The sequence below is a fragment of the Musa acuminata genome, chromosome BXJ3-1 (genome assembly GCF_036884655.1).
Source record: "Musa acuminata AAA Group cultivar baxijiao chromosome BXJ3-1, Cavendish_Baxijiao_AAA, whole genome shotgun sequence".
Taxonomy (NCBI): Eukaryota; Viridiplantae; Streptophyta; class Magnoliopsida; order Zingiberales; family Musaceae; genus Musa; species Musa acuminata.
Genome location: NC_088349.1, coordinates 6,373,925 through 6,400,294, shown reverse-complemented (window position 1 = coordinate 6,400,294; position 26,370 = coordinate 6,373,925). Strand labels below are relative to the sequence as shown.

General features: G+C 39.6%; 2 protein-coding genes and 1 non-coding gene across 8 annotated transcripts; 2 read left to right on the top strand and 1 right to left on the bottom strand.

The window, feature by feature from the left end:
- Positions 1–573: 573 nt before the first annotated feature.
- On the top strand, positions 574–23,323 carry LOC135628974 (uncharacterized). 6 transcript variants are annotated; one of them, XR_010493119.1, is made up of 20 exons: positions 574–714; positions 912–1,046; positions 1,134–1,215; positions 12,317–12,467; positions 12,575–12,713; positions 13,105–13,552; positions 14,359–14,539; positions 15,384–15,485; positions 15,563–15,895; positions 16,187–16,270; positions 16,355–16,513; positions 16,926–17,009; positions 17,147–17,284; positions 18,431–18,543; positions 19,060–19,201; positions 19,287–19,371; positions 20,818–20,923; positions 22,493–22,522; positions 23,044–23,071; positions 23,194–23,323. XR_010493119.1 is itself a non-coding variant. In XM_065136023.1 (19 exons), exons 2-18 carry the CDS (start codon positions 1,013–1,015, stop codon positions 22,494–22,496), a joined length of 2,385 nt encoding a protein of 794 aa, XP_064992095.1. In that variant the 5' UTR covers positions 574–714; positions 912–1,012; the 3' UTR covers positions 22,497–22,522; positions 23,044–23,161. The 6 variants fall into 6 exon arrangements, 4 of the variants coding, with proteins under 4 accessions (XP_064992095.1, XP_064992094.1, XP_064992096.1 ...); XM_065136023.1 differs by lacking the exon at positions 23,194–23,323 and having other exon boundaries at positions 23,044–23,161; XM_065136022.1 differs by lacking the exon at positions 23,194–23,323 and having other exon boundaries at positions 22,493–23,055.
- Positions 23,324–23,895: 572 nt separating this feature from the next.
- Positions 23,896–23,967, bottom strand: TRNAQ-CUG (transfer RNA glutamine (anticodon CUG)). The gene has a single exon. It is a non-coding gene; the product is annotated as a tRNA-Gln (tRNA).
- Positions 23,968–24,331: 364 nt separating this feature from the next.
- LOC103989198 (11 kDa late embryogenesis abundant protein-like) lies at positions 24,332–25,003 on the top strand. The gene is made up of 2 exons (XM_009407993.3): positions 24,332–24,449; positions 24,533–25,003. The coding sequence occupies exons 1-2, from the start codon at positions 24,342–24,344 to the stop codon at positions 24,779–24,781; spliced, it is 357 nt and encodes a 118-aa protein (XP_009406268.2). The 5' UTR covers positions 24,332–24,341; the 3' UTR covers positions 24,782–25,003.
- The last annotated feature ends 1,367 nt before the right edge of the window (positions 25,004–26,370 follow it).

Below are 26,370 nucleotides of genomic sequence, written 5' to 3'. Positions count from 1 at the left end.
CTTTTGCGTCCAAAATAAGAAGGGGTATATGTCAGTGTCAAAATTCTGTATCAGCTCTGCGTACTCTGTGGGTATCACGTACTTCTCACCTTCTTTTCAGTCTACGTTCCAGTAATACACTGCACCGGGATTTGAGCTCCATATTCCTTTCGTTGTATTTACTCCATTATCAGTACCAAAGTTGTATGGTAATAAATTAGATTTCCTTTTTATCATATTACTTAATTAGAATATAAATCGGATTCGATCTCACACGATTTGGTCATACCAAACTCACAGATACGGCTCGGCTCAATTTGACGTATTTTGTTACGGATGGACTTGTATCCACCGTATCGGACCCAATTTGGTCAACGCGACGTGACTCCTCCCACGCAACACGGGTGATGCTTCTCTTCCTCGATACGCCTCCGTTAAGGCCCTCGCCCATTGACGTCCGATCTCATCCGCCCAACGACGTGGGCCCACCGAGCCCTACGTCGTTTGGGCTGCGCGCACAAGCGACAAAGAATTGGAGGACGCCTTTAAATTTGAAACCATTTTCCACTCCCGACATCCCCACCGCCTCTCTTCGACTTCCCCCGTCTTCTCTTTTCTCTCCCTTTTCTCCTGCTTCCCCGTCTCCGGCGAAAAGAAGGGTTTCCCCCGCCTCCCTCCCTCTCTCGTCCTCTCGATATTTAGCTCCTACGGAGAAGCGTGTTCTCGGCCGGGAAGGTATCTTCGTGTGCGGTCTTCTCTTCGAAATTCCGGTTTTTACCCCTTCTTACTAGCTCATCTCTTCGGCGCTCTACACTTGGATTTTAGGGTTCAACTTTGTTGGACGAGACAATGTAGAAGGACCTAAGATTTAGTTCGAGTTTCGCTGCCGTTTCGAGTTACTTGCTAAGTTTTCTTTCCCCTTCCCGTTGCAGAATACTGTGTGGCTTCTTCGGTGGTCTTGTAGGGTTATTCCGTGGATTGCGCTTTCAGTACGTGACACTTGGTGGGGGACAGGGTAGCATCGGCGAAGCGGATGTTGAACTTGAACGAGCTACCTGGCAATGACGGTGAGTGGGTTTGTTATGATCCTACCCTAGTTTTTCTGATGGCATCTTAATTTGTTAAAGGTTAGTTTTCTTTTGTGATTCAAATAGAGGGGCCTATTCAGTACGTGATGCTGACAAAGGATAATAAGCCTATTTGCCGCACCAAATCTTCCAATCTTCCATTTGATACGTAAGTTTTGTTTTTTTTTCCTTGTCTGACTTCTAGTTGCCTGTTTGGTGTTCATATTCTTTTTTTGAAGGAAAATTAAGAACCGAGTCTTTAAATAATTACTTACAAAAAAATTAAAAATAGTCATTGTGTTATCAAGATCGTTAGAAGAGAAAAGGAGAAAAGTTTATAGTTTTATTGATCTAATTCTGGGTACATCATAACCCTATTTATAAGGCAAGAGAAAATCTAATCTATCTCATAAACTGAGAAATCAAGAGATGTCAAATCCCTTTTATTTGATAGGAATTAAGGAAAATATATGACGATCATATCAAGGGATATGAGATCCCTTTTAAATGGTAACTTTAACACGCCCCTGCAAACTTAAAGATGGTTTAGTAGAAACCAACTTAAGATTGGAAACTAAGAAGCTAAATTTGTCGTGAGTCGATTAGGCAAGATTTTGATTGTGCTCAGCAATGGAGGACTGTGCTTAACGACGGAGATAAAAGGCTGTACTTCCCGCTTCTTGGATGGAGATGTTATGATTCTATCCTAGTTTTTCTGATGTCACCTTAATTTGTTGAAAGTTAGTTTTCTTTTGCGATTCAAATAGAGGGGCCTATACAGTACGTGATGCTGACAAAGGATAATAAGCCTATTTGTCGCACCAATGTTCCAATCTTCCATTTGATACTTGAGTTTTTTTTTTTTCTTTCCTTGTCTCACTTCTAAGTTGCCTGCATGGTATTCATAATTCTTTTTTTGAAGGAAAATTAAGAACCGAGTCTTTAAATAATTACTTGAAAAAAAATAAAAAATAGTTATATAGTATTATCAAGATCATTAGAAGAAAAAAGGAGAAAAGTTTATAGTTTTATTGATCTAATTCTGGGTGCATCATAACCTATTCATAAGGTGAAAGAAAGTTTAATCAATCTCATAAACAAAGAAATCAAGGGATGTCAAATCCCTTTTATTTGATAGGAATTAGGGGAAATATATGATGATCATATTAAGGGATATGAGATCCCTTTTATATATTAACTTTAACATGCCCTTGCAAACATAAGATGGTTTAGTAGAAACTAACTTAAGATTGGAAAATAAGAAGCTAAATTTGTCGTGAGTTGATTAGGTAAGATTTTGATTATCCTCAGCGATGGAGGACTTGCCAAAGATAAAAGTCTATGCTTCTGCTTCTTGGATGGAGATGTTGTGATCAAGAGGAAACTAAGAGGAAGATACATGATCTGTAGTAGATGAGGCACGCTGTGTGAGGGAGGAACATCATGCAGGGCAGATTAGTGATGAGCGAAGGAAGATCGTGGGCCCATGGGAGAGGGTCTTAGGTGACGACACGCTTGAAGAGGGCCACGTGAGGAAGATTGTCCTGAGTTAGAGAGAGGACCTTCTGTCACGAACGATCGTCGTGCATCCGCAACAACTTCATTCAACGAACCGTTCGTCGCTTTTGCATGCTTGTACAGAGACATGTCAGCATGTTTTGCCTTGGTTTTGTGTGTTTTTGCTTGGAAAATATAAGCAACAAAAGTTCGTAGCGCTGCAATACGACCCCTCGTCGCGTCAGGCCAAACTGCTCCAAAATGGCTCCGTTTTCGCGTGCCACAATCTGTTTTCTGCAAACCGTAATTGTACGCAAAACGTCAGCCATATTAGCACCCTGGAACCCCCCGGGTGGCATAGGGCTCGATGAGGCTTCGGTATAGTGTTGGGCGTTGAACAATCTTCATAAGTTCGCACGTTAATTTGATGGGAACTGCCTTCGCGCCTGGCACCCGGTGAGCAGTTGTTTGTGGACTTGCAATCGTTCGTTCTACCTTCGAAAGTCCCTGATTTCTCCTTTCTCTCTCTTGCTCTCTTGCACTCAAGGTGCTCGTTGAATTGCTTGTAAAGCTTCCCTCTTCGCGAGACGTTGGGACTTGTCCGTCGCTCGTTTTCAATCCAATCAACTTTCTGTTCGTAGGTCCTTCGGGACCTGTACGAGGTTGTAATTAGGTTGACCTTTTGCGAACGCATATGTCACAAGGGCGCCTCATGACTTAGGCAATTCCAGCTAAGTCCGAGGAGTTGGCGTAATGGTGCTTCACGACTACTCCAGCTAAGTCCGTGACTTTGTAGCAAGGGTGCCTCATGACTTAGGCGATTTCAGCTAAGTCCATGACATTGTGGTATCAGAGCGGGCAAGCAATTTGAGCAAGCAGCGAAGAAACTTCGCAAACTCGCCATGGCAAAGCATCGCGGTGAATCGAGCAAGACGAAGCAAGCCGGACCTTTGCCCCAAGCAACCGCAAGCGGGCTGCAAGTGTAAACTCGCTCTCATGTTGGTGGAGCCGTTCTGGAGGATCGTGGCAGCGAACATGATGAGCGAGAAGTTGGCTATTCTCTGCAAGCGGAGGAGGCACAATCTGGAGCGCTAACCGGGAAAAAGAGCCATAAGGAGAGACTCATAACGGTGGAAACCCGCCTAGATGTTCTTGAAGCGAGCTTAGAGGAACTCTACCAAGGCCAACAAAGGCTTCTTAGTGTAGAGAGCTCACAAGAAGAAGCTGTTTCCCGAATCGATAAGGTTGAGGTCCTAGTCGATCGATTGACGGACGATACTAAAGACTCCGTGCAATATTTGCACAAAGTCATGGTAGAATTCACTTCCAGAGTGACAACGCTCATAAGGGCACTAAATGCGGGAGGGAGCAACACACGCGTTGCGTTGCCACAAAACTTGAGGGCACCTGAGCCTCATTGCTATGGTGGTGCTAGGGACGCAAAGGAGCTTGAGAATTTTTTGTTTGACATAGAACAATACTTTCGAGCTACAAGGCTCAATTCTGAAGATACCAAAGTTTCAATAGCAACCATATATTTGAATGAGGATGCAAAACTTTGGTGACGAACCTGTTGGGAGGAGATCCAACAAGGTTGATGTCGAGTGGACACATGGGAGGACTTGAAGCGGGAGTTGAGAACTCAGTTTTGTTAGAACCCTCCCTTGGAGATTCTAAACTGGGGGTTGATCTCTTTAGGGGATCAACCTCCTTGGAACTCTATAGGGGTTCCTCTCTCCAAATTGCTGCTTAAAGGCTGTAAAAAAGATTCATCTATTGCTTATCAAAAGAGGATGAATACATGACTATTTATAGGGTTTTTAAACTCTAACTCCTAATAGGACTCATACTCAAGACTCCTACTCAATTAAGACTCCTACTCAAGACTCTAGTAGGACTCCTACTCAAGACTCCTATTCCTTTACAACTCCTAATTCTTCTCTAAGAAATAACCTCCAAATCCTAGTTGGCCTCTTCACCTCTTTAATAGGGGTCGATTTAGGTAGGTTTTGTATGAATGCCCCTCTCACTTAGGACTCTCCTAGCTAGAGTCCTAACAGACCCGCCCTCTTCAAATCAGCTTTGTCCTCGAGGTTGACAATTCATGAATTCTGGGAATTTGATCTTCAAGTCGTCATAGTTCTCCCAAGTGGCACCTTCTGCTGGTAAGTTCGCCCACTGTATTAGCATTTCAGTAGTGGGTCGTCGTCATCGAGTCACGATCCGTCGATCAATAATGACACTCGACTGGGTATGGAGTTCTTCTTGGGTAGTCATATTTGGTGGGTGACTTTGGGCTGTCTCCAAGCACCTGTTTACCACTTCCGTTTGGCCGTCGGTTTGCGGGTTATACGTCGTACTCCTTTTCAATTTACTGCCCTTATGGCGTAATTCTTTCGAGTCCCAATTGTAATGAGCCACGGAGCTTGGTGCTTCTTCAATTTTTTATTTTTATTTTTTATGATCTTACTGGTCTCCGGATCTTCCTGTCATTCCCTCTTAATATTCTCAGGGATGTTGCTAGTCGAAAGTGAAATGATCGAAAATTCAGCTTGCTTGGGTAGCCGTGAAAGCACATCTGCAACAATATTTTCTTTCCCCTTTTTGTAACTTATTTCATAATCATATCCAAGAAGCTTTGTTACCCAGTTTTGCTGCTCGGGGGAAGATATCTTCTGCTCCAAGAAATATTTTAGGCTTTTATGGTCGGTCTTGATTTGAAAGCGATGCCCGATCAAGTACGATCTCTATTTGGCCATCGCATGCACAATCGTGAGCATCTCCTTGTCATAAATAGTCATTTTGAGATGGGAAGGAGATAATGCCTTACTGGTATAAGCGAGGGGGCGGCCATCTTGCATTAGTACAACACCAATTCCGACTCTGGTGGCATCGACTTTAATAACGAAAGTATTGCCGAAGTTGAGTAGCGCTAGTACAGGCGTTGTCGTCATTGCGGCTTTAAGTTTGTCGAAGGCGGTGGTGGCTTTGTCTAACCATTGGAAAGCATCTTTTTTCAGCAAGGAAATAAGTGGTGCACTGATCTTTCCATCATTTTTTACGAACTTGCGGTAGTAGCCTATTAAACCGAGAAAGCCACATAGCAATTTTATATTCCTCGAGGTCGGTCAGTTCTGCATTGCTCCGATTTTTTAGGGGTCTACTGTCACACCTTCCTCTGATATGATATGCCCAAGATATTCCACCTTTTGTTAAAGAAAGCAAAAATTCGTAGTGGTCGTTGTGTGTTCAAAAGGTGGTTTTCGATATGTCTTCTTCGCACACTTGTATTTGATGATACCCGGATCAAAGGTCCAGCTTTGTGAAGATTTGTGCTCCCTTTCATCTAGCAATTCATCTACTACTAGAATAGGGTATTTGTCCTTGACGGTTATGCCGTTGAGAGCTCGATAATCAACGCACAATCGCCATGTTCCGTCCTTCATTCGTACGAGGAGCACCGGTGAAGAGTAGGGGCTGCAACTTGGCCGAATAACTCTTGTTTCGAGCATCTCTTTTACAATCCTTTCTATTTCATCCTTCTGGAGATGTAGATACTGATATGACTGAGTATTTGCTGGAGATTTGCTTGGAAGAATCGTTATACAATAATCATGCCGACGGGTAAGAGGTAGGTTGTGCGGTTCGTCAAATATATCTGAAATTTTAGCAAGCAAAGGAAGTAGATTAGGATCTTCAAATTCTGTTGGCTCTCCCTTAGTTTGCTGCTCAAGTTGTACCAAAAAGCTGCTGCATGCTTTATGCAAAACCTTCTCCATTTGTTGTGTGCAAATCGTCGTTACATCGCCCTTACGTTTCCCGTGCAGTATCACCTGTTTCTCCTTAATGTAAAATTTCATAATTAGTTTCATAAAATTCCAAGAAACATCACCTAATGTCGTCAACCATTTAATTCTGAGCATGGCCTCATGATCATCAAGAAGGAGGAAGAAATATGCAATTATCTCTTGGTCCTGCAGCAACAATTTTGCTCGCGGGCATCTTTGGTCGCACTTTAGGGTTCTGCCGTTGGCGACCTTTACATCGGACTTGCTGTAACCTTCGATGTGGAGTGTCATCCGAGCTGCAACCTTACTATTTAGGAAGTTATTAGTGCTGCCCGTGTTGATGAGAACAGTGATCAGTTGTTGTTTGAGAAGGTCTCCAACTTTCATCGTTTGCGGGTTTGAGTAGCCAGCTAGTGCGTGTATTGTAACGTCGGTCGGTTGTGGCTCTTCTTCCGCATCTTCTTCTTCATGTTCAAGGCTCTCTTCTTCATGTTCAATGACCTCTTCTTCTACTGGTTCAATCATAAGAAGTCTCCCTTTACTACAACAATGCTCACGGCTCCTCGCAGTGCCAACATAACCCCTTCGCATATCGCTCCCGAAGCTCTTCTCTTGTCAACCTTTTTGGTGCAGGGACTCGGTCGATAGTAGGGGGGCTGAGGGCTTCAGTATTGCTGGTCAAGGAGCGACCCTAGTCCTCCGGGCTTCATGGTTCAATTGCTCCTCTTGAAATCGTGCGAAAGAGATGACTGTCATAAGCATGTACGATTGTCGCACATTAACTTCTCCCCGGATCTCCGGCTTCAAGCCCTCAATGAAGATCCCCAATAGCTGTTTTTCAGACCAATCGTGAGTTTGATTAGATAACCTTTCAAACCGGTGGAAGTTTGTCGGATCTTTGCTAGTTGTCCGTCAGTGTTCTCGTAATCGATTGGTCCGAAGCGGATTAGCAGTCATTTTTTGAATTATTGCCATGAGAGGACTCCATAAGTGTGTTCAAACTAGTCAAACCACTGTATGACATCCCCTTCAAGATGTATTGCCGCAATTTCCACCATAGATGCGTCTGCGGTTTTGTGGTACCGAAAATATCGCTCTGCGCGCGAGATCCAACCACTCAGGTCTTTTTCTTTCCATCTAGGGAAGTCCACCCTCATGCGTGGATAGTTGGGATCGATCATAGAACCTCCCCTCTCTTGGAAATCATCTCTTCGGGCTTGGTACGATTGGTTAGAGCTCTCCCCTTGATGTGATTTCTTCGGACTTGGTGGTCGGCCCAAACTGAGTTCGGTAAAGAGAGTCCGAATCTTATCTTCCATTCGCGCCTCGAAGGCTTCGAATTTAACATTGATTGCCTCCTTAGATGCCATAGTATATGCCTCCAAATTTGTGTTGTTAAGATCTCTCTTTTGTTGTCGGGTTAAAGGCATGTATAGGTTGAGAGAAGTGATGGTCGAAAGGGTTGGTGGATGTAGGCTGCGGTTTAGGCTTGTTTTGTGGCTGTTTTGGGTACAGTTTGAGGGTGTGGTTTGGTGGAGTTTTAGGGTTGTGGATGAAAGTTTTAGATCTGTGGTAGATGACAGTAAAGGTTTGATAGAAATCAATGGAAGTTGCTGCAGGTATGTGTTGTCTTATAAGAGCATAATTGTCGTCGAAAAGACATCGGTTTCTCGATGAAATTTCCACAAAAAACTTGAAAAATTTGAGGAGGGAATTGACAGCAAAATCTCAGTTTATATAACAGCAAGGATGTCTAATTTAATCAAGAAAATTTCGGCAGTATAACAACAAGGAAATTGGTGCAAGTTGCGATAGCAGAATTCTCGTCGAAAAATTTCAGCGGTTTATGACGAAAATTTGCAGCAACACAAAATCGTTTTTAGAGATGAATTCCTCAATAGATCAATCTTAGATGGAAGTTAAGATGATCTATGAAGTGTATAAGAAATTTCATTCAAAAAAGATTGCAAGTAGATGGGTTAAGGCACCAATATGCGATTGAAATTTTCTGCAGCACAGATTTTCAAGTGTAACAGATTGGACGTAAAAGATCAGTGGTTTATATTGATAATTTTTCGACGAAACCAAAGGAAAATCCACTATTAGGAAGTGTCAAAGCTATCATAAAAATTTCATAGAGATTTGGACAGAAAAAATGTAGTAGCAAGATCAAACAAATTGTGCTACACGGTTGGAATTTTACAGTGCAGATTTTCAAGTATACCAGTTTAGACGTAAAAGATCAATGGTTTATATTGAGAATTTTTTGACAAAACCAAAGGGAGGTTTGCTATTAGGAAGTGTTAAAACTGTCATAAAATTTCGTAGAGATTTGGATAGAAAAAACGTAGTAGCAAGATCGAACAAACTGTGCTATGCGGCTGGAATTTTACAGTGCAGATTTTCAAGTATAGCAGTTTAGACGTAAAAGATCAATGGCTTATATTAAGAATTTTTTGACAAAACCAAAGGGAAATTTGCTGTTATAAATTGTTAAAGCTGTCATAAAAATTTCGTAGAGATTTGGATAGAAAAAACGTAGTAGCAAGATCAAACAGACTGTGCTATGCGGTTGGAATTCTGCAATGTATCTTTCGTCGTAGAGATGAAAACTTTGCGACGAAAAGTTTATGCAGCAATATAGGAATAATTTTTTTTTGGATTTTCGAATAAGGATAACTAAATTGCAGCAGAGGTAGGAAACCAGAACCTGTTGCAATTCACGGGGAGATCAAAAGATGATCCGCGATAGTGGAGATGATGGTGGAATTTGGCGACGATCTTTTAAGCATTGTGGGAATTGCTTTGGGCGGCTGTGGAGGGCTGATGGATGACTGTGGAAGGGCAGCGAGATGCCAAGAACGTTGCTCTGATACCAGATGTTAGAACCCTCCCTTGGAGATTCTAAACTTAGGGTTGATCTCTTTAGGGGATCAACCTCCTTGGAACTCTATAGGGGTTCCTCACTCTAAGTTGCTGCTCAAAGGCTACAGAAAAGATTCATCTATTGCTTATCAAAAGAGGATGAATACATGGCTATTTATAGGGTTTCTAAACCCTAACTCCTAATAGGACTCCTACTCAAGACTCCTAATAGGACTCCTACTTAAGACTCCTTATTTCCTTTACAAATCCTAATTCTTCTCTAAGAAATAACCTCCAAACCCTAGCCGGCCTCTTCATCTCTTTAATAGGGGTCGGCTTAGGTAGGTTTTACATGAATGCCCCTCTCAATTAGGACTCTCATAGCTAGAGTCCTAACAAGTTCCTACCCGAGAACACAAAGTTCATCGCGAGGAGGAAGTTGAGACAACTCCGCCAAAGTGCTTTCATTCGAGACTACGCGAAGTAATTTTCTGCACTGATGTTGGACATACAGGACATGTCCGAGAAGAATAAACTGTTCAGCTTCCTTGATGGCCTGAAGCCACGAGCTCAATAGGAACTGTATCGAAGGAATGTCACCGATGTGATCGGGGCAATTACGGTCGCAGAAAGGCTCACCGATTTTGTTTCCTCGGAGGACTCGGGGAAAAGAAAACAATCTTCAGGAAATCGCCCACTAAAATATTCTTGAGGGAAGGAGCCCGGGGGCAAGCAAAAGAAGAAGAGTTCCTACAAAGGGCCAAGCTCAAAAGGAAAGGCCCCAAAAACTGGCGGATGCTTCTTGTGTGGAGGGCCGCACATGGTGAGAGAGTGCCCATAGAAACGAGCACTCAATGCCTTAACAATTTCAATCCATCCCCCCAAATCAGACAAGGGCAAGATCGTCGCCCTCAGTTCAAGTAGTTCGGAATCCAGTAACGACGATGTGGAGTCGTAAGGTCCCCGGATGGGAGCAATACGTTCGTTAAATGCATTGTGGGGTCAAGTGGGGGAGAACACGAAGACAAAGCCACATAAAGCAGGGAGTAGTGAGTTGATATACGTGGACATCAAGCTCAATAGCCAAACAACTCGTGCAATGGTGGACACGGGCGGTACCCACAACTTTATTGTCGATCGAGAAGCAAAGCGACTTGGGCTGATCTTGGAGAAGAATCCAAGTCGAATGAAGGCGGTAAACTCGGAGGCCAAGCGGATCTCCGGACTGGCAAAGGGAGTCCCCATCAAATTCGGAACATGGAGCTGGAGCACAAACATGATGGCGGTGCCACTGGACGACTTCCAAGTGATTATCAGAATGGAGTTGATGCACGTGGCGAAATTGGTGCCAATGCCATTCTTGAACTCTATGTCTAATGGGAGGCGACGACCCCTGTGTGGTTCCCGTCTCTCGGAGTGGAATCAAGGACCCCCAACAAATATTGGCATTACAATTGAAGAAAGGGGTACGAAAAGGAGAGTTATCCTTCGTGGTTGCTGTGAAGCTAGAGCCACTCGACGGGGAGGCTATTCCTGAACCTGCTGTGGTGGCGAATGTTCTGAAGGAGTTCACATAAGTTGTGCCACCTGAGTTGCCGAAAACTCTGCTACCTCGTAGAGGCGTGGATCATTATATTGAGTTAGAGCCGGGAGTGAAGCCTCCAGCGAGACCATTATATTGCATGTCCTCTCCAGAGTTGGCAGAGCTTAGAAGGCAGTTAGACGAACTGCTAAACAGTGGTCTCATCCGTTATTCCAAAACACCATTCGGAGCTCCAGTTCTCTTCCAAAAGAAACAAGATGGGAGCCTCCGACTATGCATCGATTATTGAGCCCTCTGACTATGCGTCGACAGCACAGGAGCCGGTGGTTGAGGATCCACCGTCATTAACAAGACAAGCTGAGCGGAAGGAAAGGAACGAGGGCTGGTCGAGGGCAGTGGTGAGGTTGGTGGCCACACGGATGTGGATGGGCAGAATCAATGATTGTTGCAGGCAGAGTTGCGATGGAGGGAAGGATCTGATCGCTGATTCATCGGACAGTGATGGGCACGCTTAGATATGGGGATCAGACGGAATCAGATTGTTGATATGTAAGGAAACGATTTAGTGGTGCTGCTTGATGATGAAATCAACGAAATAGGAACATGCGACATCGATTCAAAACTACAGGGGAGATGGAAGGATTCAAAGATTCGACTTATGAAAGAGTGTCGCATGAGGAAGACTGCGAATCGATTGTATCCTGGTAGTAGCTTCCTCACTGGCTAAAGAATATCAGAATAGAAGCTTTGATACCATGTTAGAATAGAAAAAGGAGAATAGTTTATAACTTTAGTGATCTAATTGTGGGTATATCAGAACCCTATTTATAAGATGATAGAGAATCTAATCAATCTCATAAACTTAGAAATCAAGAGATGTCAAATCCCTCTTATTTAATAGGAATTGGGGGAAATATATGACTATCATATCAAGGGATATGAGATCCCTTTTATATAGTAATTTTAACAAAGATGTCAGAGTGCAGAATGTGCAATAAAAAAAATGACCAAAAATCCATTGGGCCAATATCCGTGTTTCCTTCTTAAAATTGGTTGCAATTGGGAATCGTATCTTCGTATTCCTATCACCTCACTAAATATACCTTCGATCCACTTTGGTGGAGCAAAAAATGCTCGAACCAATCTTGTTGTGCAAAGACGCCTGTCCACTGTTCATTACTTGATATCCAAGTGGAATCATGAGTCTGATACCACTTATTGGGAAGTGCTCCTTAAAGAAAGCACATAACAGGCAACTGATTTAGTAAGTGAACAGTGTCACAATAAAGAAACTTAAACTACCAGGCTATTGATTAAAACTAATGTACTAAGATAATTTTTATTTTCTTATTTATGTGGTATAATCAATCTTATACATCACCAACTGAGGTGTTGGAGCTTGTGTTGATTGCTTGACCAAGGATTTAGCACCATTTTCAATTCTTGTTTACTAGAATATATTTTGTTTTTTTAATGGTGAGAGGACAGCAAATTGTTAAGCTACTTCTTTTATATTCTTCTTTCAGCTCCTTGTTTTAGGAGCATGAGCAATTTATTTTCTTTTATGCATTTGACAGGCCTAACCTATGGCCAATTACCAAGTTTAGACCAAGCAAACCATTTCGGCAGTCGGAAATGCCTCGATGTAGATTGTACCCAGAACCAGAAGATTCTCACCAGAGCAGAGAATGGAAAACCTTCTTGCAATTTCTTTGGAAGAATGAGAAGGTAAGTTTTTTGTCATTTGGAATGAAAATAATGTTGTTTTGTAAATCTACTTATGTTAGTTATTGTATAAATTAGTATCCAGTATTCACTAATTAATTCCTATGAAGGTTGCAGTTGTGAATAGTGAGTGTTGCGATTTTTATCTACTTCCTTCAGATGACTGGCCAGAATCTACACATGCTGTTGTTCCATACCAGATGCGAATTTCACGTCCAGCATGTTATGAACAAGAAATTGCAACATCAGGTAAGAGAACTTGACAATATCTGTTACCTCTTTGATGATAAGATTCTGTCATCTTACGCAAGTGCATACTTAAAACTGTTCTATGCTGGACCTGACTTAGCCCTGTTGACATTTTTACACTGCCTCCAGGTGCTCAAGATTTTGGACTTGTTTACTTTGTCAGTTCATTTTGCTAATTCTTTTTTATTAATTCTCTTCTTTTTATATGCTTTTCTGCATAGCATGCAATGCTGAAATGTTTTAAACTAATATTTGTTTTTTTAGTTATTGACTTAGTATTGACTGAGATATGCTGACCTCTGTATGGGCATCTGATTATCGATCTTTTATAAAAAGCAGTAGTTTGATCTTGGGCTTTACACAAGCAAATATTTTGGTTCTTCATATTCAGATAAAATCCATCCTGGAACCAACAGTACCATGAGAAATGTGGCTGAGAAATTCTGCAAAAGAGGATTTCTCGAGCAAGTACATCGAGTTCCGAAAATGCCTTCTTCTCCTGCAGAGAGAGTTGTGCACTCTGAAGAATTCAGTGATCATCTTGGAGAAGAGATAGCTGACAATGCATGTTCGAGTGTGAATGCAATTAATACTCTGCACCAAGAGAAGAGCTCTTTTCACATGAGTGATGATACTCACATAGCAAAGCTTCAAAGAGTGTCTGTTGAGCATGCTTTTACCAATTCACCAATGCCAAAAGTGCAAGATAATGCCGTTGCTAAAAATTTTGTGAGGACAGATCCAAGTTACTTGAGAACTCTTAGTCAGACTCATGCAGGATGGATTTTTGGAGCTATCGCTGAGCTTGTTGACAACTCTAGGGATGCCAAAGCGAGTAGGTAATTGGCTGCCCTTTTCTCAAAGCAATGGCAACTGCCGATTTTCATAATTCTTTATTACTTCTGTGGCTAAATGTATGCAAGCTACAGCTGTTAGATCTCAAATCACAAATTTGTTTTACTCTCTAGCATGGTTTGTCGGAAGGATTGGTACATAGCTATCAGGTATTTCGTGGTATGGACAATGACTGTTAACCATACATATAACTCAGTACCCCTTGGAGTTCTTTTTTTTAAATCATTTTTCAGTGATATCGAACACACATGTTGTAGCTTGTGTCTCTGTTCCTTACTTTTAGATATTAAAACTGGTTTTTAACTGATGTTTGATTCAACCTTGAATACTTTTCCATGGTCACTTTTAGCATTCTGATAACTAATCGAAGTATTATTTACATATATATTTGTACCCTGAATTTTAATAAGAATGCTTATTTAACATTTTGCTTCTTCCTTTTCTGACTATGGAGAAGTTTGCTACCATTGTCTGCCATTTTGCATTTGTTGTAATTTTGACAAAGTCTTCTATTAGCTTTGGGTCTAGTGTGACATTGTGGTGATTACCTAAACTTTGTTTTTAAAAATCTATAGAGCATGAGCTTTAATTTATATTTTTAAGAAAATTGACCTTAGATCTGGTGTGCATCTTATTTTTTATTAGTCTTGCCATATCAAATTTGTTCTTCCTTATGTTCATTTTTATGTGGAGTTCTTCCTTATGTTCATCCAGAACTATAATTGATTCTTCAGATTTTTTTTGAGATGTACCTTTTAGTTGGTAGATTAAGTTCTTTGAATTTCTACAGGTTGGACATATTCGTAGAGTATCTGTATTTTAAAAAATCAGGGGACAAAATTCCTGTTCTGTCAATTGTTGATGATGGACATGGTATGTCTCATACTGAAATAATGAGAATGCTTTCCTTTGGCCATAAACAGCCAGAAGAAGATCCAGATCAGATTGGCAGATTTGGCATTGGATTTAAGGTAGGTTATACTTTGTCAACTGCTTATTCCGTGAACTTCTTTACATAGTTTTCAAATTCGTCTACCCTGTCCACAGGTATTTTTCAGCTGCTATAGTTTGTCTTGATGGATAATGGGTTAGAACTTAGAAAGTATTCCAATAATTAGTAACCTAAGTTTGGGAATAAGCTCCGATTACCCTCATGGTCATGGTCATTTGTTATTTTCAAGTTTATGGAAACTTTTCTTATGGTTGGTTGATTGACTTGATTCATCTCCTTAAACCATATCTACAGGGCCGTAAGATGTTTGCATAAAACCTGCTGCAAACTGTTGTTTTATTCTTTAACTGGTAGAAGATTGTTGTTCTAGCTTTTTATAGCTGTTGATCATACTAATGTTGAATGTTATCAGAACAGAGATATAGAAGTCTCGACAAATATTTTTCCGATGATGCATGGAGAGAAAGTAAAACCATAATCTGTACTTTTTATGTTGTTTATTTCAAATTTCAACATGCTTCTTTTATAGAATAGCTCCATAAGTGGTACGATATGCTTGTTGCAACTTTGACATTTGTGCACCCTTTTTCCTGAGACTCTGCCTCCTAAGAATAAATATGTCTGCTTGTTTGTAATGGATCTGATGCTGCCTGGGAACTAGTAACTTGTTTATATCCTGAAGAAGGTGATGCACTCTCTTGTAGTCTCACCACTGCAATGAGACACCTAATTTTTTAATTCTGTGGGTTTGTTTTGGGGAAATGTAGAATTTCTTTGAGGGCTTTGCTTATGTTCCAATTTTAGTGATGCATCTGTTTTTCATATTTGACTTTACTTTTTTTTTTAATTTTATCACTATGCAGACTGGATCTATGAAACTTGGTAGAGATGTCCTTGTTCTCACGCAAACGTCCTCCTCCAGATCTGTCGCTTTGTTATCTCAATGTTACAATGAAAACAAAGAAGTAAGTTATTTTGATTGCTCTTCTGTGATTGTGATGGTCTCTTCATTATTTCAATTATTCATATGTGTTTTTTGTAGATCCTTGAGATTCCAATCATCACATATTCAAAACAAGGGCGCTATATGGAAGTTGATTTATGTATCCAGTCAGAAGAATGTGCAGCCTCCAACTTGAATGCTGTAAAGGAATTTTCTCCTTTTAATGAGTATTTTATTGGTGAGAAATTTGGTCCATTTGGTGAAACTGGGACAGGAACACAGATTTACATATGGAATTTAGATGAATGGGGTTCTAACTACATTTTGGAGTGGGATAATGCAAATAGTTCTGGTAATACACAGCAGAGCCGAGGGGATATATTAATTCGGTCTCGGAGAGTAAGATCACGTCCAGGACAAATTAGCCAGAAGGTTGTTCATTATACTCCTTAATATGCCATTGTTCTTTAACTAAGTTGATTTGTGTTATATATTTTAAACTGATTAATGTGAAGATTTAGGATTCTAGATATATATATTTTGTAATGTTTTATTTTACAAGTGCATATAGATAAGATTGCAGGGTGTTCCATTCGATTATATATGATCTTGCAGTGATGCACCTGCAAAAATTGTTTATGTATTGCTGGTAGTTTCTCTGTTCAATGAACATATTCTTTTGACTTATTCTCTTTCTTTACTGTTTATATTTTGGTTATATAGGTGCCATTGGATTATTCACTACAAGCTTATTTGGAGGTTATATTTTTTAATCCTCGAATGAAGATTTACGTCCAAGGCTCTCTGGTAATTGTTTGCATTGCTTGGTTTCTAGTGGTTTTATGCATACTTATCTATGGGCTATAGACCTTTTATTTTTTACTCTGCCAGGTTAAAAGCCAGCCATTGGCGAAATGCCTAAATAAGACTGTTCAGGTACTTGGCCAAATCATGGACAGAGAAGTTCTACTGACACTAGGTAGGAGTAAGGTAGAATGGGAAAGAATGAACTGTGGAATGTTTTTGTATTGGCATGGCAGACTAATTGAGGTTATCTCTAGCTCCTGCTTTATTCATTTTATCTTTATTTATTATGAAGGCTACTTTTCACTTTATATTTATTATGAAGCACGAAAAAACATTGTAGAAGCAAATTTTAGTACTCAAGTTGTGGAAAGAGATAGTGACAAAGTTCTTGATGTTAAAATTGCAATTAGGTTTTTTATAATAAACTGATTTTAGACCCTTGACTTAGAAATGATCTTTGTAGAGGTGGCAAGAAAAAGTTGCAGCACAAGATCTGAAGTTTTAGGCTATTATTTATCATTTCTTGTCCAATATTACCTGTGACTCTAGTTTCATAATGTCTTGTTGTTTCAAGGGATGTATGATATATAGCTTTGTGTCAATGTTATTATGTTTATGGTCATTGAATATGAATGCTTTTCATTTTCTGATCCAGGCTTATAAGCGAGTTGGTGGGCAAGTACATAATGCGGACATGGGGCGTGGTGTTATAGGAGTAATAGATGTTACAAATCTAATGGTATGATTCCTATGTGGAATACTTTCTCTGAATATTTCTATGAGAATTAGACAAGATGCTATTATATTCATTCATGCTACTTGGTGTTTATAATCTTATGAATATCTTGCATGTCGATCTCTGTGTGTGTTGTGCAGGATGGTGGTAATGGAGGTGCCTTAGTACTTAATAACAAACAAGGGTTTCAAGATTCTGAAGTATATGCTAAATTGGAGGAATGGCTGGGAGTAAAAGCAGATGAATATTGGGATAAGAATTTTGACATACTTGATGTGGTATTTTTTTTTTCAGAATTATGTTCCTCAATCCCTGAGTTTCTGGTAGTAGTACTTGTTCATATCAATTTCTAATTTCTGAACTGCTTGAGAAAATGATAAATATTCTTTTTCGAGGTTGTATGTTGTATGCACTCAAATGTGCTTTTTCAATAATTTTTTATGTTCACTTAAAAAATCTGTTGTTAGTTTTTCACTATAATTTATCAAGATATTCTTTTAGTGGAAATTAAGGCAGATATGAGAAATCAATCAATATGTCTATAATAGAGTGATACTGAGTTGGTCCCCATCTCAGGAATTCCATATTTAATTTGTGGGTTAATGGCTTCAGTGATACAGCGGATCCCAGGAACCAGGTCATGCTGCTGCAATTTTAGTTGATTTAAATGCAATTTAGGTTTGGAGTCATCTAGTATTCTAGAGCTTAATTCAACTCATGCGGGTTTTTTTTATTAGTTTCTTTAATGTAACAGTTGATCTTGTTATTCTTTTTTTGGTTTATTTTAAATAATCCTAGAAGTGACAGGTTCATTTCCTTTATTCAATTAGAAAGATTTTTTGTCATGTTGTGGAACAAGTTTTGTTAGTTTTAAACTTTTAATTACCTTCGAGATATATGCTGAGTAGTTTTTCAATAGTGTCCAGCAATGACTTCAAAGGCATTCTCTATTCGGGGTAATTTTAGGAGTAAAATTGTTAAACTTCAAGGTAAACTACTGTTTTGCAGTGAAGTTTAATTGTGTAAATTGGGAGTCAATGGGGTGCCGACCAACTTATGATTAACTATTGATAACATATGGATAGAATATTCTCTTGTATGGTGGGTCACATGCTACAAGCCTTTTGTTTCATTTTCTGCCATTAGGTGGATTCTGTAGGTCTTATTTTTTTGGTACCTTTTTTTTCCCTGTTTTGACTTCTATTTTTTACTCTCATACTTTCTATTATGTTTAAAAATTTATAGTTACATGTAACAGGGACATCATAATTTCATCTGTTATTTTTTTATTTGAATCAATAATTGAACTTTTATTTTTTTTTACGGGAATCTAGAAGAGAAAACCACAAGAGCATTAATGTTAATCTAAATTAAACAACTTCTTTCTTTCTTTCCTTTCTTCTGAAGAAGTTTTATTGCTCCAGAGAAAAGTGGATGAACGCTATAAGCCTGATCATGATTGGGTTCAATGCAACAAATGCCGCAAATGGAGGATTTTGAGCACTGACTTCGATTGTGAGAGCTTGCCCCCTGAGTGGTTTGTGTCTTGTTCCTTTTTCACCTTTTGTATTACGTGAGGATGATATTGTTCTGTGCAAAATGGTTATGCAATTATAAATAGTCATTACGAAGTATAAGTGAAAAAGGGCAGGCCCAGTGTGCTACGCTCCTGCCAATGTAGCGTTGGGTGAGAATTGATTTATGCAGCCGTGTCATATCTTTGCAAACAGAAAGATTATTTTCATGACTTGAACCCTGGTCACTCAAGTCATAAAGGAGCCTTGACACTGTAAAGGCTCACCCTGACTATAAAGTATAAGCGGATTTCCTGAAATCAATTTAGGGTGAATAGATTGTGCTTAGTATTTGTGTGCACATTATCATGATCAAGCTTCAAAAATGCCTTCTAGATGGACGATTGTGATGCCTTGCAATAAGGTGCAATTGTCATTTTCTTGTGATGCCTTTTATTATTTCGTGCATGGATGTCTCTGGCTCCTGACATGTTTCATTTTATGTGTTATATTTTATTAATAATCTTCTTTTCAAAAAGGTTCTGCTATATGCCACCATTCAATGGAAAATGTGAAATTCCTGAACAACAAGTTTCACGAGGAGTAATCACAATAGCTGCCAAGCGATCTCATCATGAAGTCAAGCAAAATGTCAAACAACATGAAGGAGAAACACCAAAGGTAAAAAAATAATATGAAGCAAATATATAAATTTTGGATGCTTCTCTCAGCTTTTTTTTTTCCCTCTGATAACAACATTATTCAGAAGAACAAAAATTCCTCTTTTACCAAAAATAACTCAAAGCAACACCCAGATGGTACTGCACTCAAGGTTAAGAGATCTTCTGAAGGTATGTATCTTCCTTCAGAATATAACAAATGCTGTATTTGTAAGCTTTCATTTTCTAACTAATTGTTCGTGCTTGAGTGAATTTGTGCTTCGGTACAAGCTGTAAGTTTCTAACTATTTGGTGTTAACTACATGAGTTTTTTCTCATAATTAGTCTTTGTTGAGGGCAATATTGCTAGTCAAACTAAGAACTATATTCTTCCTTTAATATAGAATTTTAGGTTTTTCTGTATTATTCTTGCATTGTAAATTATAATTGACTAATGCCATTTAACTGGTGCATCTGTTGGTCTCTTTTGAACAAGTTCGTGCCACCTTAATTGATTTTGCCCATTTCAGATCAATCAAAATGGCTAATTGTTCATGAATGTACATTTTTTTATAATTTACAGCAGGTGGTCTGATTTATATTTGAATAGTTGCTGATCTTTTGTCATGATTTTTATATGTTTCAGTCCAAAGTTCTTTTTCCTTTATTTAGTAAATATATTAAAGTTCGTCTGCACATGGTAGGTTGCATAAGCATGGCAATGCTGATCTCCTTTTGGGTATCCGCACTTTCCTGACTTGTTTATGCCAGCTTAAATTAAGGTGCTCATTGGTCTTGCATGGGTATAGGTAAGAAAATAGGTATTTGAGTTGGGTTTAAGAATGAGTAGGATGAAATTCACAAGTACCCATCTGTTTCCATTCTTAGATTTGATTAATCTACATTAGTGGACTTGTTAGTCAGGTTTGGAATGGGTATGAGTAGGAGAATATGTATCAAAGTCTAGTTTGGGTACTTGGTTGGATCTGAGAGTCAGTAGGGTGAAATTTGTATATACACTATTTGTTATTATCTCAACGCATGTGGCATTTTCCATGCAAGTGATGGAATGCCTTCCTAACAATAATTATTAATGTTCTCTGCTCTGGTTGCATATCTGTTCCCTCTTTAATTTTCTAAAATATATGCTAGATACTACTTTAATATAGTCGTACTGAATGCTGCTTCCTTTTAAGTGTAAAATTACAATGTCAGAACCTATTTGTTTTTCATTTTCCATTATCCTGTTAGACATGAAAATGGAACTTGATGTTGGGATTCACTTCATATATCTTAAGTTCTTATCTTTTCTTGCATGTCTAAGAGTCTAAAATGTGTGGTCACATTTGGTTATTTGTCATTTGGCAAGATGTGCAAGGCAGAGAGAATATTGAGGCAACACACTAAATTTCCCTACATACTATCAGGAGGCTTCTGCCCTATACACTAAGATATGATCTCCTACATTAGCAGTCAATTATTGGGTTGCTTCCATATTGAATAAGACATTTTCATAATTAGGGTTCATTTCAGATCTTCTACCATTAATAAGAGGCATTAAGATCTTTTATATGTTTTCGCTTTATTAATCTTGGTTAGTATGTTTCTTGTGAATATAATGCTAAATGTGATCTGCAGATGGCAGCGAATATTATTCTTCGCAAACTGAGGATGACGTGCCTCGACATAATTTGAAAAGATTACGAAGGGGTCCATCGAGGAGTAAGCGTCGTAACATATCTGGGTAAGGAGTTTTAACTTTCTTTAAGTAACAGAGTTCTCTTTTTACTCTTTCTTGTAAACTGAGATTTCCTTTTCTTGTAATTCGCTTTGTTTTCTTTTGCTGAGATTTTAATATAGTTAACTCAAAAATATTTGACTCCCAGTAGTTGAAAATTAGGACCTTATGATTGTTTTATTTAGTTTTTCTGCTGATGCCCGTCTTAATCTTTGCAAAAAGAATATTACTGTATCTGTTTTCATATATATGCTTATCTTTTTGGCTTTTTTTTTTCTTCTAATCAAGTCAGATTTTTTTACACTATTTTCTTCCTGTTTTCATTTTCATAAATATTTATTTGTTTTATGCAGCCTCCACATCAGTGGTGCCTCAGATCTTTAGAAAATAAAGATTTACCTATTTTGTTTCTGCAAATGGTTAATATAAGATGGTTTGTTGGTAAAAATGGAACAAATATTTGGAAATCCATGTTAGGGTACATTTTTAATTATTAAATAGACTAAATTTTTGGCTATTTTTTAAAAAAATCTCAGTTGGGCATTGTCAAAATCAAAACCAGCCACTTTCAATTGTTTGTTTTTTATTGCATTATTTGTCACTTCATCCCTAAATTATGAAAAGCTCTGCAACAATGACATTTGCTTGGCAATCCTTTCTAGTTTGGCCATGTCAGGTAATTCCTTGTTAGATGCTAAAGGACAGAAATGATTATCATATTGTGTTAAATGTTTTGCCTCATCATTTCACCCACCTTATTTTTTGATCCATCATTGATGAGTTGTTATCGTTGGTGGGCCATGGGGTGGGTGAATTTTTGAGTTTGGGTTTCATTTTTGTTTTCTCTTCTTGTGGGTTTTTACAACTTTTGATGGAAGTTATTCTCTTGTTTTATTAGGTTATATTCTGTTAATTTTTTTAATTAGTTTTCTTACATTTTATGTGCCTGCTCTCAGTATGGTTTTTGTGGTGTATTATTGGATTATCTTCTTCGTAATCTTTTGTTTCTTAGTCGGTGTTTCCCTGTTTTCTTCCCTTGCATGTTTACTCTTTCGTTTTGATCTGTAGTGAGTTTCTTTATTTTTTTAATGGGGTGTTCTCTTGATGGATTCCTATTATGGTGTTTTACTTTGTGGAATTACTTTTGGATTTTTTAGTATTAAGTTTGGCTGATGATGGATGAAGTATTATATGGAGATGGATGGAATGGTATTTTGGCCATAATAATTTAAAATAACTTAATATACTTGAAACCTTCCACATCCATCAAGGTCTGTTGATGAAGCATGCGTACATTTCCATTCTCTTGAGATTGGGATGCATCAAAATGCAAGTACTTATCTTGTAGGGGGTTTTCATAATTTACAGGAAGGCAAGGAAAAACATTACATTTGTCAACATTCTACTGAAAAATTCTGGGATTGTAATTTGTTGCTTCCAATTCCGATCAATCTCTTTTTCTGCTGATCAAATCCATTTATTTTCTTTTTCAATTTAAAATATTTATATTTTCATCAGTAAGACATGTTTCAAACTTTCAGGATCTTATCAATTATAGCTAATCTTTGTCTGCAGATGATGCTACTGCTGTTTGGACTAATGAAGGTAAATACTTGAGTCTGTACATGACTCGTCCAATTTCTGATTCCGAGATTTTTGTCAAGTCCCCTATGGTGAGACTGGAAAGTCTTCCTTTTTGAGAGCACCCAATCCTTCCTAAGGATGTCTTAGTTCACTGGTCTTGAGATCTCATATGGATTCTGGAGGGAAAAGTTTAGCTTGTTGGATAGCAGATAGCAGAATCATGACTCAAGGAATGTTGATCAAACAGCTAGATGGTCCTCATAGTGGACTCTGCTATTGAGAAATTAGTGTATTCTGGTTGGGTATTGGTGAATACTATGTTGGTCTATCGAGGCACATCTGATAGCTGGACAAGGCATGGGATGGCAAGATGGTTTGATCCTTGTGTATATGCTTTCTCTTTTTCTCCTTGGCGACATGGCATGCATGATGTTGTAGGAGTGTGGTAACATCTTTTATGGTTAGATATTGCTAGGTTATACTTTTCTTTATTTTGTGGAACTGCATTTACATCTCTTCTGATTTTTACTGATCGTTAGCAGGTTAAGCGGAATTGTGAAGGACCAAAAGGTGTCGTTACTCTATCGAGTCATTAGTTGTTTTTTTGTTTTCTATGTAACTATATGCTTGTTTGTATGCTTGCATGCAATGTGACATGTGTCTCTATTTATCTGCATGTACTACTTTCGAAGATTTAGAAGAATGATCACAATGCAAAAAGTAACAAGCTGCTGTTTCGGCCTCTTGTACAATCCTTTCATCGCTTCTGACTTCCTACAGTGGCTCATGCTTGCTGTGCATGTTTATTCTCTCCTTGCTGAAAGGAGTATAATGTGTATATGAAAAAATAAAGAAAATGTTGTTAGGTTGATATTGAAAGTGCAGACGGAATGGGTTTGACCGAGTGTTTCATCCAAGAATTTCTTATTATTCTATGAAATGATTTATAGTTTTCATTCTTTCCACAACAGTCTCGTCTCCATGTTTCCATTAATGTTGTATCAAAACTTGCAGTCTCCTACGGGGATGGAATGTCAATTGAGGCTTTTGGAGCTTTTAAAGTTCACTGCAATTACTTGGTTCTCTTCTCGTTGATCTGATTGATGGATGGATGGATAGATCATGTCGGCGAGTATAATCAAGACAAGGGTACCAGTCCTATTGCTTCATTTGAAGCTCCAGTCCATTAATGCATTCAACTAAGATTATTCCTTCAAGAAAAACAGATGCAAGACAAAGTACAGAATATGGAAGAACATACCGTTTATATAGATTAGAATATATTTATTGAACTGAATAATAGAATTATTTGATTTAATAATACAAGGGAGAAAAAAAAACCCACGACATTAAAAGTTCATCTAGACAACATAAAATGCAAAGAGAGAATAAAAAGGTCCCACCGAGATTTGAACTCGGGTTACTGGATTCAGAGTCCAATGTCCTAACCACTAGACCATGGGACCAACGTGTTATATAAGAAAGGCAAAATCATATCAAACTATTTCTCAGCCGAACCGACGTACCATTACAATTCCAGTTGCCTGTTCCTTGCAGATGACCAACGACCGAAGGTGCAGGTTTTCTCACAGAGAGAGAGAGAGAGAGTTTATTGCGCTTCCGCTTGGGGAAAAGCCGACACGACGGTGGCATGTCTCAGCTGAAGAGGTAGAAGATGAATCTGACGCTTTCTTCCCTTGGGCACCCGGCACGTCAAGAGCCCCCTGCGTCGCCATGCGTCCTCTGCTTCCCGTGCACCGCACGTAACCCCTTCCCCGCCTTTATATACGCCGGTCCTCCTCTTCCTCCTCGAGTAGCAGCAGCTGATCTGATCGCGACAATGCAAGCCGGGAAGAATGCCATGGCGTCCGTGAAGGAGACCGCCGAAAACGTCGCTGCCTCGGCCAAGGCTGGCATGGACAAGACCAAAGCCACCGTCCAGGAGAAGGTTGCCGCACGTCCCCGTCCCATCTCTTTAACTTTTCTAAAGGAATCCGTACCGCATCGCCATCGTTTCGCTGTCTGCCGCAGGTGGAAAAGATGACGGCACGCACGCCGGCGCAGAAGGAGATGGCGGAGGAGCGCAAGCAAGAGAAGATCCGGGAAGCCGAGGTCAACAAGCAGGAGACGATGCAGTCCAACGCGGTCGAGAACCAGCAGACCCTCGCCGGCGGCCAGGTCGCCGATCCGGGATTCTACCCTGTCGAGGGAGCGGCAAGCGGCGGGACCGGGGCGGCGAGGCCGTCCGCGGCCCACGACCCCTTCCTCGGCCCCCGGTAGGCGGCCGGGGAGATCGCACACCACGACCAACTTCGTTGTCTCTGTTTCAAGTTGTGGAAGTGTTTGCGCCTTGTCGAGTCCTACTTCACGTCTTCATCGTGCAAGTGTGCGTCGCGTGAAGCAAGTCCTTGAATTCGACATTTGCTTGCTTCGTGGTGTCGATGGGATGATGAGCTAGCTCGTCATTTGGATTAAGCACCGCCGTGTGTCGCGGCTTAACGACGACGACACCTTCGGGTGCCCTTATCGTGCTCTAATCGCTGTGTCCTCCGACCAAAAACGCAACCCTCGCTGTTGGATTCCGATCCATTAATGGCGATCGATGATGATTTAGATGGTGACTTAATCTATTTTTTTTTATAAAAATAAAAATTTTATCGGTGACTTAATACATGAGTACCGAATTCTTTGAGTTAGCAATTCCCCTCACCACTGTGAGCTTTGCACAACTTTTTCGATCGCTGAATAACTCATTCCACCTTGCATGGTCTCATTCTTTATCAAGCGCCTCGTTTGCCCTGAGCACCATCAAGTATAGTTGTCAACATTGAGCCGTAGCTTAAACTCAATCATCCCAACCTTTGTGCATTTCGCATTCTTCCAAGTTTGTCTGTTCTCGTGGTGCCTCTTGCGCGAAGGGTTGGCCATTCCTCTGAATGCCAACGTCAGATGCCCGCTCCTCCGAGCGACTCCTTTTCTATATATCTCCATGCTTGTTTTCCCCCAAACGATCGCACGTGTGATGATTGCTCTCAACGTAGCCCCGCTAGGTGCCCCACGTTTGCATGCTAAGTGTTTCTATGAGTGCTTGTTCTGCTCTGATACCATATATCATGGACTTAGCTGGTTTTGCCTAAGACATGCGGTACCATTACGTGTCCGTCCGCAAAGGTCAGTCTCTCTGAAGCCTCCCATTGTCCCTTAGGACCAACAAAAAAGAGAACGGGTTAGAGAGAATGCCTCAATTAGGATCCACAAACAAACATCTCCGAAAACACTTCATAGATAATGCAAATTATAAACAGACTTTACAAGCTCTGAACAATTGCACAACAAAGGGTAAAATGGTCCATTATAGACCAAAAATCTCTCACACGCGTCCACATGACATAACCTTTATTTACAAGCCTAAAGCGATCACCAACTTAACTAAAATAGAACTATTAAGCCTTCGGTCGTCTCTCTACATGATGTACAAAGCATGAACATATCAAAAGACACAGACATACATAAACATTACATCAAACATCCTGTTTCGAAGTTTGTCCGTGACAGTGTGTCGTGGCTTAACGACGACGACACCTTCGAGTGCCCTTATCGTGCTCTGTCCTCTGACCAAAAACGCAACCCTCGCTGTTGGATTCCGATCCATTAATGGTGATCGATGATGATTTAGATGGTAACTTAATCTTTTTTGTTTTGTAAAAATAAAAATTTTATCCGTGAAATCGAGCGTCTTTCATCAGTACAATAAATAGGCATTAGGAAAAAAAGAGATAAATTATCTTAATTTTATAATGATAGACAAATCCAATATAATGTTAATTAAGTTTATATTTACAATAAATTATTTGTCCTGTTATATATAC

What these genes read in the sequence shown, in the direction of transcription:
- LOC135628974 (XM_065136023.1), top strand. Translation starts at nt 1,013, where the DNA reads ATGTTGAACTTGAACGAGCTACCTGGCAATGACG. An exon ending in TCCAATCTTCCATTTGATAC is followed by an intron (nt 1,216 to 12,316) that starts GTAAGTTTTGTT and finishes TGCATTTGACAG; the next exon opens with GCCTAACCTATGGCCAATTA. An exon ending in GTTACAATGAAAACAAAGAA is followed by an intron (nt 15,486 to 15,562) that starts GTAAGTTATTTT and finishes TGTTTTTTGTAG; the next exon opens with ATCCTTGAGATTCCAATCAT.
- LOC103989198 (XM_009407993.3), top strand. Translation starts at nt 24,342, where the DNA reads ATGCAAGCCGGGAAGAATGCCATGGCGTCCGTGAAGGAGACCGCCGAA. An exon ending in AAGCCACCGTCCAGGAGAAG is followed by an intron (nt 24,450 to 24,532) that starts GTTGCCGCACGT and finishes TGTCTGCCGCAG; the next exon opens with GTGGAAAAGATGACGGCACG.